The sequence below is a fragment of the Schistocerca americana genome, chromosome 7 (assembly GCF_021461395.2).
Source record: "Schistocerca americana isolate TAMUIC-IGC-003095 chromosome 7, iqSchAmer2.1, whole genome shotgun sequence".
In the NCBI taxonomy this organism is placed as follows: Eukaryota; Metazoa; Arthropoda; class Insecta; order Orthoptera; family Acrididae; genus Schistocerca; species Schistocerca americana.
The window spans coordinates 600,272,472-600,289,612 of NC_060125.1; the positions used below are offsets into that span (position 1 = coordinate 600,272,472).

General features: G+C 42.2%; 1 protein-coding gene across 1 annotated transcript in view; it reads left to right on the top strand.

Moving 5' to 3' along the window:
- LOC124622119 (toll-interacting protein-like) overlaps positions 1-17,141 on the top strand; it is a 66,135-nt gene that overhangs the window by 28,793 nt on the left and 20,201 nt on the right. Inside the window, exon 4 of the mRNA XM_047147729.1 lies at positions 15,327-15,528. Coding sequence (XP_047003685.1) covers positions 15,327-15,528 — 202 coding nt within the window. The remainder of the gene's footprint in view (positions 1-15,326; positions 15,529-17,141) is intronic.

Consider the following 17,141-nt stretch of genomic DNA (forward strand, 5'->3'; position numbering starts at 1 on the left):
ATGGAAGTTTGTTCAACTTTGAAAGAAGCCCTTTCCACATCGGGGGCATGAATTTATTCTCACCACTTCATCTATTAAATGCAAAACCTGTTTTCTTTGTACCCTCCTCTAATGGTCCTGTATATTAGTACCAACTGTTATTCTTGTGTCATTCAGGTCCATTACATTTTGTTAGGGCCTTACATTACCAATAGGACTAGTAACGTGCTTTGAGGATAATGTCCAAACTTGGTTACTATTTGTATGTGTTATCACCATGATCCCACTAAATATGCCTTTCAACGTTGAGTCTGGTAAACGTGTGCAGTTTAGTACATATCTCAATGCATTATTATTATTATTATTATTATTATTATTCTATTGATGGGATTGTAGAAGTATCACATCTATTACCGTTAGACAAACAGTGTAATTAGATACTGAACATTTCACAATTAAGTGTCAGGATGAATCAAGCGGAACAATATCTGTCAGAGGGATAATGCACGCTAGGTGGAACAGTGTGCAGGACTGATAATGTGTTTATACTGTATGCGCTGTCAACCAGACAGGGACTATTTGCGAGAAGAGTAAGGCACCCGTGACAGTCTCCAGTGAACACTTATTGAATTTTCTCATTGAAAACCTCTAAACCAGTGTGGCAGATGTATGGCATACACAAACGGCAAATATGTGGATATGCTTGTGGTCCTTGGTGCATATAATAACTGGTGTGGTGTTGCTGCTCGTGAATATGCTCCTAGATACCCTCGTCGACACCATCCAGATAAAAATGTGTTTCGTCATTTGGAGCTCCGAATTCGGGAGTCAGGTTCTCTCCTTCCTCCATCGTGAACTTACCGCACTCCAGATACTGAGGAAGCTATTCTGGAGGTCACACACGAAGAACCTTAGAGAAGTGCACGTAGCGTAGCAAGGTAGCTGTGTGTCTCGTAAAGCATGTTTGTTAATGTGCTGCATGAGCACGGACTGCACCCCTATCACTATGCTTTCGTAGCGAGCACGGGACCCCAAGCTAATGTGGCCCTCCTTCCTTTCCGTGCTGCATACCTTCCATTTCCGCATCCTTCCCCATCCCCCATCTTCGCCATCCCCCCCCCTCCCCATCTCTGCCTCTTTCCTTCCCTTTCTCCCCCTCTGGGAGTATGTTGTGCCTACGTCCAGAGATGGACGCTCAAGAATGTAACACCTTCTTCGTTTTCTCTCCTTGCAAGTCTTCATCCTTCCTTTGTCCTTCTTTTTTCCTTACCTCTTCTCTTTACCCTTTTCTCCGCTGTGGCGTTTGAGATCTCTCTTCTTCCCTTTCTTTGTTTTCCCTTTCTCTTTTTTCCTCCCTGTGCGTGTCTCAAGGCCGACTCACGCATTTCCATGCATAGCCGGTGACGGGGTAACGCGAAATTCCCCACCCCGGGTAGACAGGTAGGACACGTACGTACCCCCTGGTAACGGCCGGGCCCAGGGAGGGGTGATTACCCGAGCTGATATCTTCCGAAAGTGCCGATTGGTCCCTCCGTCCGTTTGTCGGGAGGTGTGTTCTGAGTTGTGAACAATCACCTAAGGTGGGAGTGCCCTCAGAGAGGGCCCCCACAAGGGAGGAGCGTGCCATAGGAGATGCCGGTAATCATGGGGGATACTTCCGCAATGGTTTCCTCATCTTCCGCTATGTCTGCTCACAAGCGTAAGGTCACTGAGTCTCAGCCACAGACAGTTCTTCCATCGTTGCCACAGTTCCTTGTTGTTTCTCGGTCTGCCGAAGGTCACGACTTCTCCACGGTCAACCCTTTCATTATTCAGAAAGGTGTCGATGCAGTTGCAGGTCCTGTAAAGTCTTCTTCCAGATTACGGAATGGCACCGAAACAGTCAGTGTCCTCCAGGCACAAAAATTGCTGCGTATGTCACTGCTACACACCTTCCCTGTCCGGGTGGAAGCACACCGCACTTTAAATTCCTCACGTGGGGTCGTTTATACACACTCCCTTGACGGATTGTCTGACGAGGAAATTCAACACTACCTGTCTGACCAGGGCATAACGGCTGTTCATAAAGTCATGAAAAGGGTTGACACGAACATCGTTCCAACCCGTACTGTCTTCTTGATATTTGACAGAGTTCAACTCCCATCGAACATAAAAGCAGGCTATGAGATAATTTCCGTTCGCCCTATGTCCCAATCCCTACGCATTGCTATCGGTGTCAGCGGTTCAATCATACCAGCCAGTCCTGTTCCAACCCGGCCAAATGTGTTACGTGTGGCAAGGATGCCCATGAGGGTGCTTGTCCACCTCCATCCCCTCGTTGCATCAACTGTATGGGTGACCACGCTGCTTCCTCTCGAGATTGCCCCATTTTTAAAGACGAAAAACTCATTCAGGAAATCAGAGTGAAGGAAAAGGTGTCGATCTTTGCTGCTCGAAAATTGTTCACCAGTCGAAAGCCCACTGTGCCTCAGACAGGAAAATACAGCACTGTCCTTGCCTCTCCTTGGCCAACAGAGGAGGCGGCCACGCAGACTTGTGATCTCACCTTTAGTGACATGGTCGTCAGATCGGCCAGTGCAAAGATCGCCCGTTCGACCTCCCCACTTTCGCACTCTATGGCTCACCCTTCATCGGGTTCTGCTAAATCTCGAGCCCAAAAGTCAGACACCCGGACTTCCAAAAAAGAGCCTAATCGTGAAGATTTTTTTACGTACCCCAACTTCACAACCTCCTTCATCTAAACATCATGTTTACAAGAAGGCTAAAAAGAAACCCAGTTCCTCTCCTCCTCCGCCACGGTGTGTTTCATCTACAGCACCACCTGGCGTTAACTGCCTTCGGACGTCTTCTGTGTCGCCGAGGCGCACTGCTGGCGGCTGATCGCTGGTGGCAGGAGCTGCTCCTGAACAACCTATGGATCAGGATCTTCTGCCTTCGGCTGAGTGCCGTTCCACGCTGTCGCTCGCAAGCTTTGAGCAGTTGTTGAGTTGACGGCAACCTTGGTCACATTCTTCCATTTTCTGTCCACCCTATGTCCATTATCCATTGGAATATCCGCGGCATTCGAGCCAATCGGGGTGAATTGATGATCCTCTTATGATCCTACACGCCGGTCATCTTCTGTCTTCAGGAAACAAAGCTGCGTCCCCACGACCACTTTGTTTTCCCCCATTTTCAGTCAGTCCGATTTGATCTCCCCTCTGTTGGAGGCACTCCAGCACATGGAGGACTCATGATTCTTCTCCACGATACTCTCCATTATCACCCAATCCCCTTAAACATTTCCTTCCAAGCAGTCGCTGTCCGTCTTTCCCTTTCTGGATACACCTTCTCTCTTTGTACTGTATACATTCCATCGTCCAAACCAATGGCACGAGCTGATCTCCTTCATCTTCTTGGTCAGCTTCCACCCCCCTATTTGCTGGTTGGGGACTTCAGTGCCCACCACCCGCTTTGGGGATCTCCACATCCTTGTCCGCGTGGTTCACTATTGCTAGACGTCTTCCACCAAGCGGATCTTGTTTGCCTCAACACTGGGGACCCTACATTTTTGTCTGCCTCCACGACAAATTTCTCTCATTTGGACCTTTCGGTCGTTACTGTTCCGCTAGCTCGGCGCTTCGAATGGTTCGCCCTTGCTGATACACACTCGAGTGACCACTTTCCATGTGTCCTTCGATTGCAGCCACAACTGCCATATATGCGCCCGAGACGCTGGAAGTTTACGCAAGCCGATTGGACACTTTTTTCGTGTCTAGCGACATTCGATGACCGTCACTTTCCTAGTGTCGACGATGAGATCACTCATATTACAGACGTTATTCTTACAGCTACGGAACGTTCAATACCATGCACCCCCGAATTGCCCCGGCGCCCCCCAGTTCCTTGGTGGAACGAGGCATGCCGTGACGCAATACGTGAGCGGCGACGTGCTCTTTGCGTTTTCAGACACCATCCTACTTTGGCCAACTGTATCCGCTATAAGCAGTTCCGTGCGCGGTGCCATCGCGTCATCCGCAATAGCAAGAAGGCAAGCTGGGACTTCTTTACTAGCTCACTCCATCCTTGGAAGTTTGGAGTAGGATTCGACGGTTATGAGGTGCGCCTAGGTTCTCCCCGGTCTCTGGGCTCACTATCACGCATGATATATTAGTGGACCCTGTCGCAATTTCTAACTCATTGGGTCAACACTTTGCTGAGATTTCGAGCTCTTCAAATTACCCGCCAGCGTTTCTCCCAAAGAAACGTGCAGCGGAAGTGCGACCTCTTGCTTTCTCCTCTCAAAATCGCGAAAGCTACAATACTGTTTTCTCCACGTGGGAACTCCAACATGCACTCTCTTCTTCTCGCTCCTCCGCCCCAGGACCGGATGGTATCCACATCCAAATGTTGCTGCATTTATCATACCAAAGTCTGTGTTACCTCCTTTGCCTTTATTATCGAATTTGGACCGACAGTACTTTTCCCAGATGATGACGGGAAGCTATTGTCATTCCTGTTCCGAAACCTGGAAAGGACAAACATCTCTCCTCTAGCTATCGCCCCATTTCTCTCACGAGTAGTGTATGTAAGGTTTCGGAGCGTATGGTGAATTGCCATTTAGCTTGGTGGCTGAAGTCCAGCAGGCTTTTAACATCTGCCCAATGCGGTTCCCGAAAGCATCGTTCTGCAGTTGACCATCTTGTTACTCTCTCCACTTATATCATGAACAATTTTCTCCGGAAACGCCAAACAGTAGCAATATTTTTTGATCTGGAGAGAGCATACGATACCTGTTGGAGGACAGGCATCCACCGCACACAGTTCTCTTGGGGCTATCGCGGTCGGTTGCCCCTTTTTCTTCGCGAATTTATGGTAGAGCGCACATTTAAAGTGCGGGTGAACACTACTCTCTCCCGTACTTTCTCCCAAGAAAACGGGGTACCCCAGGGCTCCGTGCTAAGTGTTGTACTGTTTGCCATTGCCATAAATCTAATTATGGATTGTCTCCTTCCTGATGTCTCAGGCTCCCTTTTTGTGGACGATTTTGCGATCTGCTACGGCTCTCAACGGACCAGCCTTCTTGAACGATGTCTTCAAGGCTGTCTAGATTGCCTCCACTCTTGGAGCATTGAAACAGGCTTCCGCTTTTCTCCCAGTAAGACCGTTTGTGTTAATTTTTGGCGTCGTACGGAGTTTCTTCCACCTTCCTTACATCTAGGACCTGTCAACCTTCCATTTTCAGACGTTGCTAAATTCTTGGGTCTTATGTTTGACAGAAAACTGTGCTGGTCCTCCCACATTTCCTATCTTTCGGCTAGCTGTCTGCGATCCCTCAACACCCTCCATGTCCTGAATGGTACCTCCTGGGGAGCAGACCGAGTGGTGCTTCTCCGCCTCTATCGCTCCTTGGTGTGCTCGAAATTGGACTATGGAAGCATAGTTTACTCCTCTGCTCAGCCGTCTGTTCTTCGGCGTCTTGACTCTATCCACCACCGTGGACTACGTTTAGTGTCTGGAGCTTTTTACACCAACCCTCTGGAAAGCCTTTATGGTGAGACTGCTGAACCTCCGCTGTCCAGTCGGCAAGCTGTCCTTCTAGGTCATTATGCTAGCCATCTGTCTTCCATGCCTGCTAATCTGGCCCATGACATTTTTTTTTATGCCTCCTTGGATGTAGGGTATGCAGGCCGCCCTTCCTCCCTACTACCACCGGGAGTCCGCTTCCGTCAACTACTCCATTCTCTTTCCTTCCGCTTTCCTAAAACTTTCTTGACAACTTGGGGTACAGCACCGCCTTGGCTCTGTCCCCGGACCTGCCTGCTCTGTGACCTTTGTCAGTTTCCCAATGATGGTACCCCTTCACTTGTATATTGTCGGGCATTTTCTGCTCTATGTGCACAAATGAAGGAAGCCACATTTATTTACACTGATGGCTCAAAAACATCGTTTGGTGTTGGGAGTGCCTATATTGTTGGAGACACCCAAAAATCGATTTCGGCTTCCCGACCAGTGTTCGGTTTATACTGCAGAGCTTTACGCTGTTCTCCAGGTTGTCCAATACATCCGTCGCCATCAACGGATACAGTATGTTATCTGTTCAGATTCTCTCGGCTCTCTCCTCAGTCTCCAAGCTCTCTACCCTGTCCACCAACTGGTCCACCGGATTCAGGAATGCCTACGCTTGCTCCACTTGGGGGGTGTCTCAGTGGCGTTCCTCTGGATCCCAGGACATGTTGGTTTCTGTGGAAATGAGGCGGCCTCTATAGCGGCCAAGGCTGCAGTCTCTCTTCTTCGGCCAGCTATTCGCACGATTCCCTTCGCCGATCTACGGAGTGTTTTATGTTGTCGTGTTGTTCTTTCATGGCACTCACATTGGCCGACACTTCCCAATAATAAATTGCGGGATGTGAAAGCTCTTCCCTGTGCTTGGACCTCATCCTCCCGAACGCGTCGTCGGGAGGAGGTAATTTTAACTAGACTCTGGATAGGGCACTGTCTTTTTAGCCATCGACATATTTTAAGTGGCGATCCTCCCCCACTCTGCCCCCACTGCTCTCAGCTGTGGACGGTAAGACAACTTTTAATTGAGTGCCCCTATTTTACTCTGTTACGTGCCTGTCTACAGCTGTCGCCTGATATATCTTCCATTTTAGCAGATGATACGCGCTCAGCCGATCGCATTCTCGAGTTTATTAGTGCCAGTGAGATGACGTCAGTCATTTGAAGCTCTTTTTGGGGACAACCAACCCCCTTCTATAGTGGTTTTTTGAGCTTTCCTTCTGTTTTTAGTTTCTCAAATTTTTTGAGTTTCATTCCCATTGCTGCTGGTTTCCAGTTTCGTTTTTTTTTTTTTTTTAACCTTTTCCTAAGTCACAGACCGGGCGCTAATGACCGTAGCAGTTTTGCGCCTTAAAAAACTATGCTTTCGCGCAACACCTGCGTCCCACAGGTCGCCATCAGCAGATGCAATTCTGTGAATGGTTTCAACAAGAACAGGAAGCCAACGATAACTTAGTGAACACCGTAACATGTTCGGATGAAGCAGCATTCACTCGTGAGGGTGTCTTCAATATGCATAAAGCCCACCATTGGTGTGAGATTAACCAACACATCACCCGCAACCATGGATATCAAGTTCACTTTGGTATCAATGTCTGGGCTGGAATATTGGGCTACAGGTGTTTGGGCCCCTGCATGTTGCCTGACTGGTTGACTGCGTGAAGGTATCATGCATTCCTCTCAATCTATATGCCTGACGTGCTAGATGATGTTCCACTACATGTTTCAGCAGAGGATATGGTTCCAACATGATGGTGCACCTCCACACTCTGGAATTAATGTGCGACAGCATTTGGGCAGAACATATCCAGGGAAATAGCTCGAACATGGAGGTCAAGTTGTATGGCCACCACATTCACCTGACTTAAATCCCCTGGATTTCTTCCTGTGGGTACACTTGAAGGAGCATGTTTACTCTACTCTTCTGAAGAATGTGGAAGAATTGGTAGCGTGCGTTCATGCTGCTCTTGTTACTGTGGACGCAGCTTTGCTGCGAAGGGTCCAGAGCTGTGTGATCCAGCGGGTTGCGCAATGTTTCAACGTGCAGAGAGGTCACTTTGAGCATTCGTTGTCCTTTGGACAACATATTCTGTTGTGAAGGTCATGCGGTCATTAATATGGACATTATGACTGTCACTGGTTGCTAATGTGCGACATCTGAGCTATCATATTACATATATTATAAATGACAAGTAGATGTGTTATTGTACTGTGCTATCATCTTTAGCATCTCGAAATTGATATTGTTTTTTTTTTTGTGTTCTGTCCTGTGACAGGTCATTTGCTTCAACTGTCTATCTCTTATTTGGCTAACCAAGTATTTGTTTTGTTCGGCGTTACAAAATGTTGTAAATTTAGGAGACAAATGACCTAAGAAACGGTATGTATTACAGTATGAATAGTCAAACGAAAGCGTTGGTATGTTGATACTGACAATAAAAAACACACACAAATTTCAAGCTTTTGCAACCCAAGGTTGCTTCATCAGGAAAGAGGGAAGGAGAGGGAAAGACGAAAGGATGTGGGTATTAAGGGAGAGGGTAAGGGGTCATTCCAATCCCGGGAGCGGAAAGACTTGCAGGCAGGATAAAATTGTATGGTAGATTATGGTAAAAAGGGGAAGGTGAATATAAAGTGAAACTACTTGCACAAACAAAAAGAGAATGACTCCTTATCCTTTCCCTTAATACCCACATCCTTTCGTCTTTTCCTCCGCTTCCCTCTTTCCTGACGAAGCAACCTTGGTTTGCGAAAGCTTGAAATTTGTGTGTGTGTTGTTTTTTATTGTCCATATCAACATACCAATGCTTTCGTTTGGTAAGTTACAGCATCTTTGTTTTTAGATATATTTTTCCCACGTGGAGTGTTTCCCACTATTATATTCATAGTATGAATAGTCAGAATGAAATTAACAAATAAAAAATACGCCCCAACCCAGGATCAAACCATCGACCTCCTGCATGCTAACCCAAAACTCTATCCACTGCACCAACTGCACAGCACTACTAAGATGTGCTGACAGAGGTAGTTACCATTCATGAGGTTATGGTGTTGCCTGATTGCCACTCTTTAACATCCTTTTACTGCCGGATGTACTCGCCAGACAAAATTTTGTGAGAAACATTTTTTTATTGCTGGCATGTGAGGAGTCGTGCTGCGAAGCCTGAGTGTGCGAATTTTGCTTCACCCGGTATAAGGGACAAAAATTGTTGAAGTATTCTGATTATGCACACATCATCTATATTACTAAATGCCTAAAAGTGTCAACGTGGCCAGTTGCAGGTAGCCTATGTAGCAGCTTCCAGGGGCAACAAGAATTTTATTTTTCTATATTTCATATAATTATGAACAGAATTAAAAATGCTTAGTAGTCTACTCATTAAGAGAGATAATCATATGTTTAAAGGTTTAACACAATAAGACAAGTATATCTTGAGGCAGGATTAGTCATAGTGCACAAATCACCGAAATTATAATTGTCCTGTATTTAAGAATGAGAGCATTTGACGACTTCCAATAAACTGTACATCTTTCCGGAACTTTCACACATACGCCTTCTACAGAATATGAAAGGGAAAAAGTTTATTGCTCACGATATTTTTGCTGTTCATGTAGTGAAACTTCAGCAACAGGCATGACTTTTAATTTATTAACTTTTTACTGCTAACGCTATTTGAAACACATTTTGAAGATAGTATCCACTTATACCAATGAATGCACCTACAAAATTATCATTGCACAACACACGGTTCAGGAGATATGACATCAGAAACATTGTGATGTGGGAAGAACTAACTTTTCTTAATACAGATCGCAGATTACTCGGACTATACTCATCTAATGTTTGATAATGAAAACGCTTAGACTTCCAACAAAATTTAAACATAATTTCAATTCTATACTAAACTTTTTCTCACTTACAGCCTCACAAACTAATGAAAGGAAAACAGTTTATCACTTCATTGTTCCTGTAGTAAAACTTCGGCATCCAGCATGACATTTTAATTTATTATTTCTTTACTAACTAACTCTATTCATTACCCATTTTGCAGACATTTGAAAGTGTTTTCTACGTAGGAGTTAGATTTGTCCGACAAGTGTGGACTTGAACTAAGGAAGTTTGTGAGGATATCCTACATCCCCTATGACTTGCTGACAGAAGGAAAAAACAGAGAAAATGACCAGGATAAAATTAGAGTTTGCTGTTTAATGAAAACCTTTTCTATTGCTCATTACTGTTAAAAGAAACGAAAAGATTATGCCATTGGACATTGATCCAGCTTGCTCAATTTTGTGCTTACATTTCCCTGGCTAGAGATTAAATTGGAAGGGCATTCTTTAACAAATTCATACAATATGACTGCTTGTAGCTGGGGCATACTTAGGCAATAATGCTTCTTAAAATTATGTAAGTACAATAAACATTTTAACTGATTTCAGTGACTTGTTGACTCAACCACAACAGTAAAAAACACAGAATTGCAGAAGATCTTAATATTTAAATATTATGTTTGTAGTCTCGGTTATAAATGACAGTGGTAAGTTTTAACTTTTTGCTGTATCATTCTAAGATATTTTTGTGATTAGTTTCCATTTATTTTACCTTTCAAAAATAATTTTCATAACACCAGTGCATCACCTTGTCCTTCAGTCCTCCTTGTGAAACCAGTTTCTTAATTCATGTTAACTAGACAAATTAATTACTCCCACAATCGCAACAGTTCTTCATATGTAGAAATCTGTCAGCAGAGTATTTGCTAATGAAAACAAGGCAGTTACAAAATCAAGGTATAGAGAGGACTATCAAATTTTTTTTTATGAATTTGGATTTTATGGCTTATTACAGCTTCTACAACTATGTTGTTGTGATCATTACGGTCTCTCAGAACCTGAGGGGGCAAGGGGAATTTTGTCTGTTATCATAAAAAAAAAAACTATACTGACTGGCCTCAAACTTTGCTATTTTGATTTAATTTAGTTATTATCAGTTATAACTAATTTTCAGGAGATCTGTGCCAGATTGTATTAATACACAATTAAAGTTGGTAATTGTCAGAGAGGTACTGAAGTAGTGAAACTGGCAATGCTTTGCAGTTACTAAATATGTATTGGATTTTTGTCCTAATCTCCTCCTTTCCTCCCTCCACTCTCTGTCCATTTCCCCTCCTCCTCCTCCTCCTCCTCCTCCTCCTCCCCCCCCCCCCCTGTCCATCTCCTCTTAACTCCTCTCTGTGACCTTCAGCCATGTTTAATTATATTGTGTAGGAAAAATAGATTGAAAATTGAAGTTGCTTAAAATTTGTGGTTGGTATCATTGTTATGTGGGATATGAGAGAGAGAGAGATATTCTCCACATACTTGATCTTTAAGGATAGTACCTTCAATGGCAGTATTTCACAGTGTTAATCTGCGAATGTGTAGGGCTACCAAGGTTTGGATGATTCGGATTCCATAATAGTATTCTAAACAAAAACCATAAATACAACTGTCCTGTTTCCTGTTATAACTGACTGTGAGGAAGAAAACAAAACACCACATTGTTGTGTACAGAAGTCTTGTTCCAAATTATATAAGGAGAAAGAATTTATATGGGAGAAACAATTTGTCTAATGTACCCTATGATCATCTTAATGTTTATTAAAGTATCATGTAAAAATCTAAAGTAAATTGGTCAAAAACTATTAGAGATTTTTGGTAACAATGCTGGGCAATGTCCATCTTGATATAGTAGCATAGATTATACAGGATGCGTCAGAGAAAGTATGTGCACTTGGAACTGTCATAGATAATTAAGTTTCTGATTAAACTAAATGTTCCAAAATTTTGGTTACAAGTAAAGTTCAAAGGGTTACTTTTAGTTTCAGTGTGTTTCTGAGTACAAGTCACAATAATTCTATAACTCACGCTAAAGCGTTCTGTCGGAGTTTGCTCACACTGCTTGCATCTCATTCTAAATTGTGCCTCACTAAGTGGGAAGTCCAAGATGGAAGAACAATAATATGGAAAGGATTGATTGCTACTGATCACATGGAAGATGAAGTATAGAGTCATAGGCATAATGAAAATAATGCTAGAAATAGTCAACTTCTGGACAAAGTTCTTAACCAGAAGTAGAAAACTCACATTTACACAAGCACTACTTGCACACACCTGGAACATGTCATCTCCAGGAGCCGTGGCTGACTGCATCTGAGGTGAGCAGCAAATTTAGTGGGATGGATAATGGGAGTTTGGAAGAGGTGTAGAGTGCTGTCTATGGAAGCATGGAAGGAAATGGTGGGAAAAGGATAGGGCTGTTAGGGGCAGCATTGGGAAGTTATGTGGGGGAGGGGAGGATGCAAATTCATCACCTTGTCAGCAGTATTGTGGGGATTATCCCCAGTCAACTGCACACAGTGAAGATGATTAATTTTGGGTTGTGCTTCATCTGACCCAGTGATGTTACTCATACGTCCTAGTTCACATTTAGCCATCATGTAACACATTCACAGAGTTGTACCCTGCTATCTGGGTCATCACTTAGCAGTGTTATAATAAGATAATGCCAGTAGCTTATCTTCTAAGTGATTCAGCTAGCACTTACATCACCCTTGTGTGATCCTTACTTTGAAAATTTTTGTAGTGAATGCAGCGCATTGAGGAATCATTGTTTGTAGCTGTGCGAAATTACAATTTTTACACATCACCCTTGTATGAACTTCATCTTCTAGATGTGTGTGTGTTAACCTTGTAGATGTTTAAGTGTTAACCTTATAGAAGAATCAGTTCCATATTCATTTCTCCACTGTCATTCTCTAATGTCAAGTACCATTTACTAACCTACTTCTTGAACCTCAATCATACATTCATCATCTTGACTTTAGTCTCCTTCCCAGATCGACTTTTTTTCTGTCGTTTGTTGACAAAATATAAAATTACTTTTTCCTAGAAATTTAACTAGGAGGTAGGAAAAGAAATTTGCGTATGATGCTTCAAAGTGTTTGTGCACATTTTTGGCACACATGGTATTTAACCATACTTGTAATTTAAATTGGACTTTTTTCCACCTAACTGTTTGTTGAGAGTGGACACCCTAAAGCTGAATATTCCTTTTATGTACACAAAACTGCTACCATTCTGTCCATACAAGGATATGTCATTTGAAGTGTGACAGATGTACCAGCGTCTTCATACAGGGAGTCCTTGTAGGACTCTGCAACGTAGCTGGTGTGTTTCAGTGCCTGTAGTGAGTTTTTTCACATAGCAAATTCTGCTAATGAGCAATGTTACAAAGAGCAAAGTTGAATATCTCTCTCTCTCTCTCTCTTCCCCTTCCCCCTCCTTTCCTTTCCACTCACCTCCCCATCCCTACCCCTTTCCCACCCTCTCTACCCACAAACCTTACCCCTTCCCATGCATGCACACGTGTGCATGTGCGTGCGTCAGAAGCACACCAAGCAATTGAAATTTGGCTGAATGATGTTCACCAAGTTCAGGAGACTTTTCTTCTGCAAATTGATCCAGTGTCAGCACTTAGGGAAGCAAAAAGAAAAAAAAAATTGCAAAACTGCTCGCTCTCACCTTTCGTTGAGTGTGACACTTCATGACACTAACAGATCTGCTAGAATGGATGAAAGCCTTTAGTGGCTACCTTTGCTGGCTGCTGTTGTAGAATTTTCAGGTGAATTCGTGATGACCACGTCAGATGTTCTGTGATAGAAACAACCTGTTTCACTCAGCTTCTTGAAGAATAGTGGGAGCTAATTTCAGTAAATAAGCTGTGGTATTGAGGCAAAAGTTGCCTAATTAAGTGGCATAAAGTTTAAATGTTTGCAGTAGGCAGGTAGCCATACATTTAGTTATGTAACTGGTAAGATATATCCTTCATGAGAAGATTGAATTTTTGACTATAGTGAATGTGTGGACAGGTCTGAAGATAAACAGAATTAGGTTGTGGCTTATTCACAATGCAAAAATTTTGTAGTATCCTTTGTAATAGCATATAGTTCACTGAGTAATTAAGGAAAATGGAATTTCTGCCAGAGAAAATAATTTTCAAAAAAATAAATTTTTTGAAAGCAGCATTTAAATTCACTGATATGTTATCCGGAACTGTATGCAATCCAAAAACAAAGGAAGTAGGTTACAGTACACTTGTTCACCAACTGCTTGAATACTGCTCACCGGTGTGGAATCCGTACCAGATAGGGTTGATAGAAGAGATAGAAAAGATCCAACGGAGAGCAGCGCGCTTCGTTACAGGATCATTTAGTAATCGCGAAAGCGTAATGGAGATGATAGATAAACTCCAGTGGAAGAATCTGCAAGAGAGACGCTCAGCAGCTCGGTATGGGCTTTTGTTGAAGTTTCGAGAACATACCTTCACCAAGGAGTCAAGCAGTATATTGCTCCCTCCTACGTATATCTCGCGAAGAGACCATAAGGATAAAATTGGAGAGATTAGAGCCCACACAGAGGCATACTGACAATCTTTCTTTCCATGAACAATACAAGACTGGAATAGAAGGGAGAACTGATAAGGTACTCAAAGTACTCTCCGTCACACACCGTCAGGTGGCTTGCGGAGTATGGGTGTAGATGTAGATGCCTTGCTGTGAGTAGCTGGTTTTTCAGACTGATTTAGCAGCAAATCTAATTAACCCAACTTACACCCTGAATCCATTTCAGAAGTAGAGCATGATTACATAAACATAGCAAGTGAGTGTTGCAACATCTGAATAGTTGAAAACATATAATGGATCGAATTTCATCATCACAACTTACTTATCGGAAATTTAGTGCCATTGATACAGGCATTTGGATCTTTGTTATGTGCACCATTGTCTTGAACTCCAATTATATTCCATTTATACTGATTTGCTGGAGAAAGTTTGAATTGTTACTTTTGTGAACATTACTAGTGCCTTTCTTGATGTTTTCTGACATAATAGCCAATATATAACAATGGAAAATCCAGGATGGAATGTAACAATATTATGAAAAGGATAGTTGCTACTCACCATATAGCAGAGATGCTGAGTCACAGGTAGGCACAACAAAAAGACTCAGAATATGCGTGGGTTGCACACACGCCTGTGTGTGTGTGTGTGTGTGTGTGTGTGTGTGTGTGTGTGTGTGTGTGTGTGTGTGTTTTTCTATTTGTTTTTCTATCTTTGAAGGTGTTGTTGGGCGAAAGCTCATTTTCTGACAGTCTTTTTGTTGTGCCTATCTGTGACTCCGCATCTCGACTATATGGTGAGTGGCAACTATCCTTTTCATCACATTTTTAATAGGTGATATTTGTATCATAAGTTAGTTGTTCTTTTACTTTTAATAATCTCATGTTCCTGATGGACTGCTGCTTGCAATTACTTACTTGCTGGTATGAAACTTGTCTTGTAACATGTTATTGTGTTTAAATACCTCCCCTTGCTCTCAAGTTAAAGTGGCTCTGTAATTACTGAGTTATTTGCACAAGCTTCTCTACCTTCCTTTCCCTATTATTGTCCAACTAAATATAAATTGAGAATGTATAATGTAAGTAAAAGATGTAGCGTACCCATTATTATTTTTAGTTATGGCTATGTGATGTCTATTTTCTGTCAGGTTGTGTTGGTAAGACTTTGGGTTTGTATTGATCACATACTTAAATAAATGCATAGTTGTAACCATTCAGTGCTATGTGACTGAATTGATCATGGTCAGTGTGCGGCTATGGTTTGTTTAGGTGAATTAGTTAAGACTTCGCTAATAGTGCATCAAGCCATTAACACTTTTCAAAAAAATGAGCTATTTATTACAAATGTTAACTTTTTCATGGTCTACAGCCTGCTTCCTCAAGGTGTGACAAGCATATACCTCGAGATTTATGATGAATGCTCATTTACCATGGACGAATTGATTGCCTGGGCTCATATCCCAATCCCACAGGCCGTAATGAATGGAGAAACACATGAAGAATGGTATCAGCTAAGTGGAAAACAAGGCGAAGGAATGGAAGGAATGATTAATTTGGTCCTTAGTTATACAGTATGTATTCAAAACCATATGGAATGTGTTCTCATATTTTATTTTGTGATCTTTTGACAACCTTCAGGAGCTAGTGGAATATGCTCAGATGGTATATTTTTAGATTTCTAGCCAGGTTAATAATTTCATTTTTATGCAAAATATGCTGAATAATGAACTAATTCTCATCAGATGTTGCAGATTGTTTTGCATGTGCTCATAGCACCCAACTTAGATGAAAGATATTGTACGTTGGTTATTTATAAAATTCAAACTGTCAAGCCAGTTGCACACTCTAAAATATTTTGTAATACTTGAAAATGGGATCACTCACACACACACACACACATACACACACACACACACACACAATGAAGCAAAACATTAGTATTGAATCTGTAGCTTGCAGCAGCTTTCAAACTGTAAAATTGTTTAGTTGATAAATGGTATTTTTAGGCAGCCTCAAGAGGATGTATGTCGATGCTGAATAGGGAAATACGGAAGCGTCCGATCCCACCCGTCTGCTTTGACCCATGACGTCACAAATATGGCGGAAACAAAAACAAACACACACACTTTCCACAAGAAGCCTAATGACACTAACGGGACAAGCGCGGGAAATGGGGTATTTTGGGTGGGGGGGCAAACTAAATATAAACAAATTTAGACGCCTTGCGTACCTACAACGTGTAAGTGAAGACAGCCATGCATGAATACCGACCCACCTCCCCAGGGGTCGTAACCCCTGCAACCCATAGAAGATAAAGATGCTTCAGTAGCTGATTAGTGTTTTTTGTCTTTAAAAAAAAAAAAAAAATCTCACGGGGTAGAACGCACAGATCAAAGATAAATATAATAAACTAAAACAGAAATTCGAGGAAACAGATAATTAAAATAAGTAATAAGTGTTTTTAAATTTAAAAAAATCTTACGAGATAGAACGAACAGATCAGAAAAGTAAATAAAATAAGATAAAACAGAACTGGAGACAGCCACACTCAAACCAAACTCCGCGCCGTTATGACGTCACACACGACACCCTTACGTCACGGGTCAAAGCCGACGCGTTGGATCGGACGCTTCTGTCGACCCCTGAATAGATCACAAAAAATCAGCTGGTAACTTGTTCAAAAATTTTATTATGTTGACCCAACTTAGATGAAAGATATTGTACGTTGGTTATTTATAAAATTCAAACTGTCAAGCCAGTTGCACACTCTAAAATATTTTGTAATACTTGAAAATGGGACCAACACACACACACACACACACACACACACACACACACACACACACACACACACACAATGAAGTAAAACATTAGTATTGAATCTGTAGCTTACAGCAGCTTTCAAACTGTAAAATTGTTTAGTTGATAAATGGTATTTTTAGGCAGCCTCAAGAGGATGTATGTCGATGCTGAATAGATCACAAAAAATCAGCTGGTAACTTGTTCAAAAATTTTATTATGTTGACGTAATTTGGATGCAGCCCATCTTAAGAGCATACGCAAAATATAAGTACAAAACCATAAAGAACAACATTATTCACAGAAGCCTTAAAGATACAAAAGGTATTACAAAATGATGTAATTGGATTTAAGAAGCTTAGTAGTTGCATGAGAACACATATAA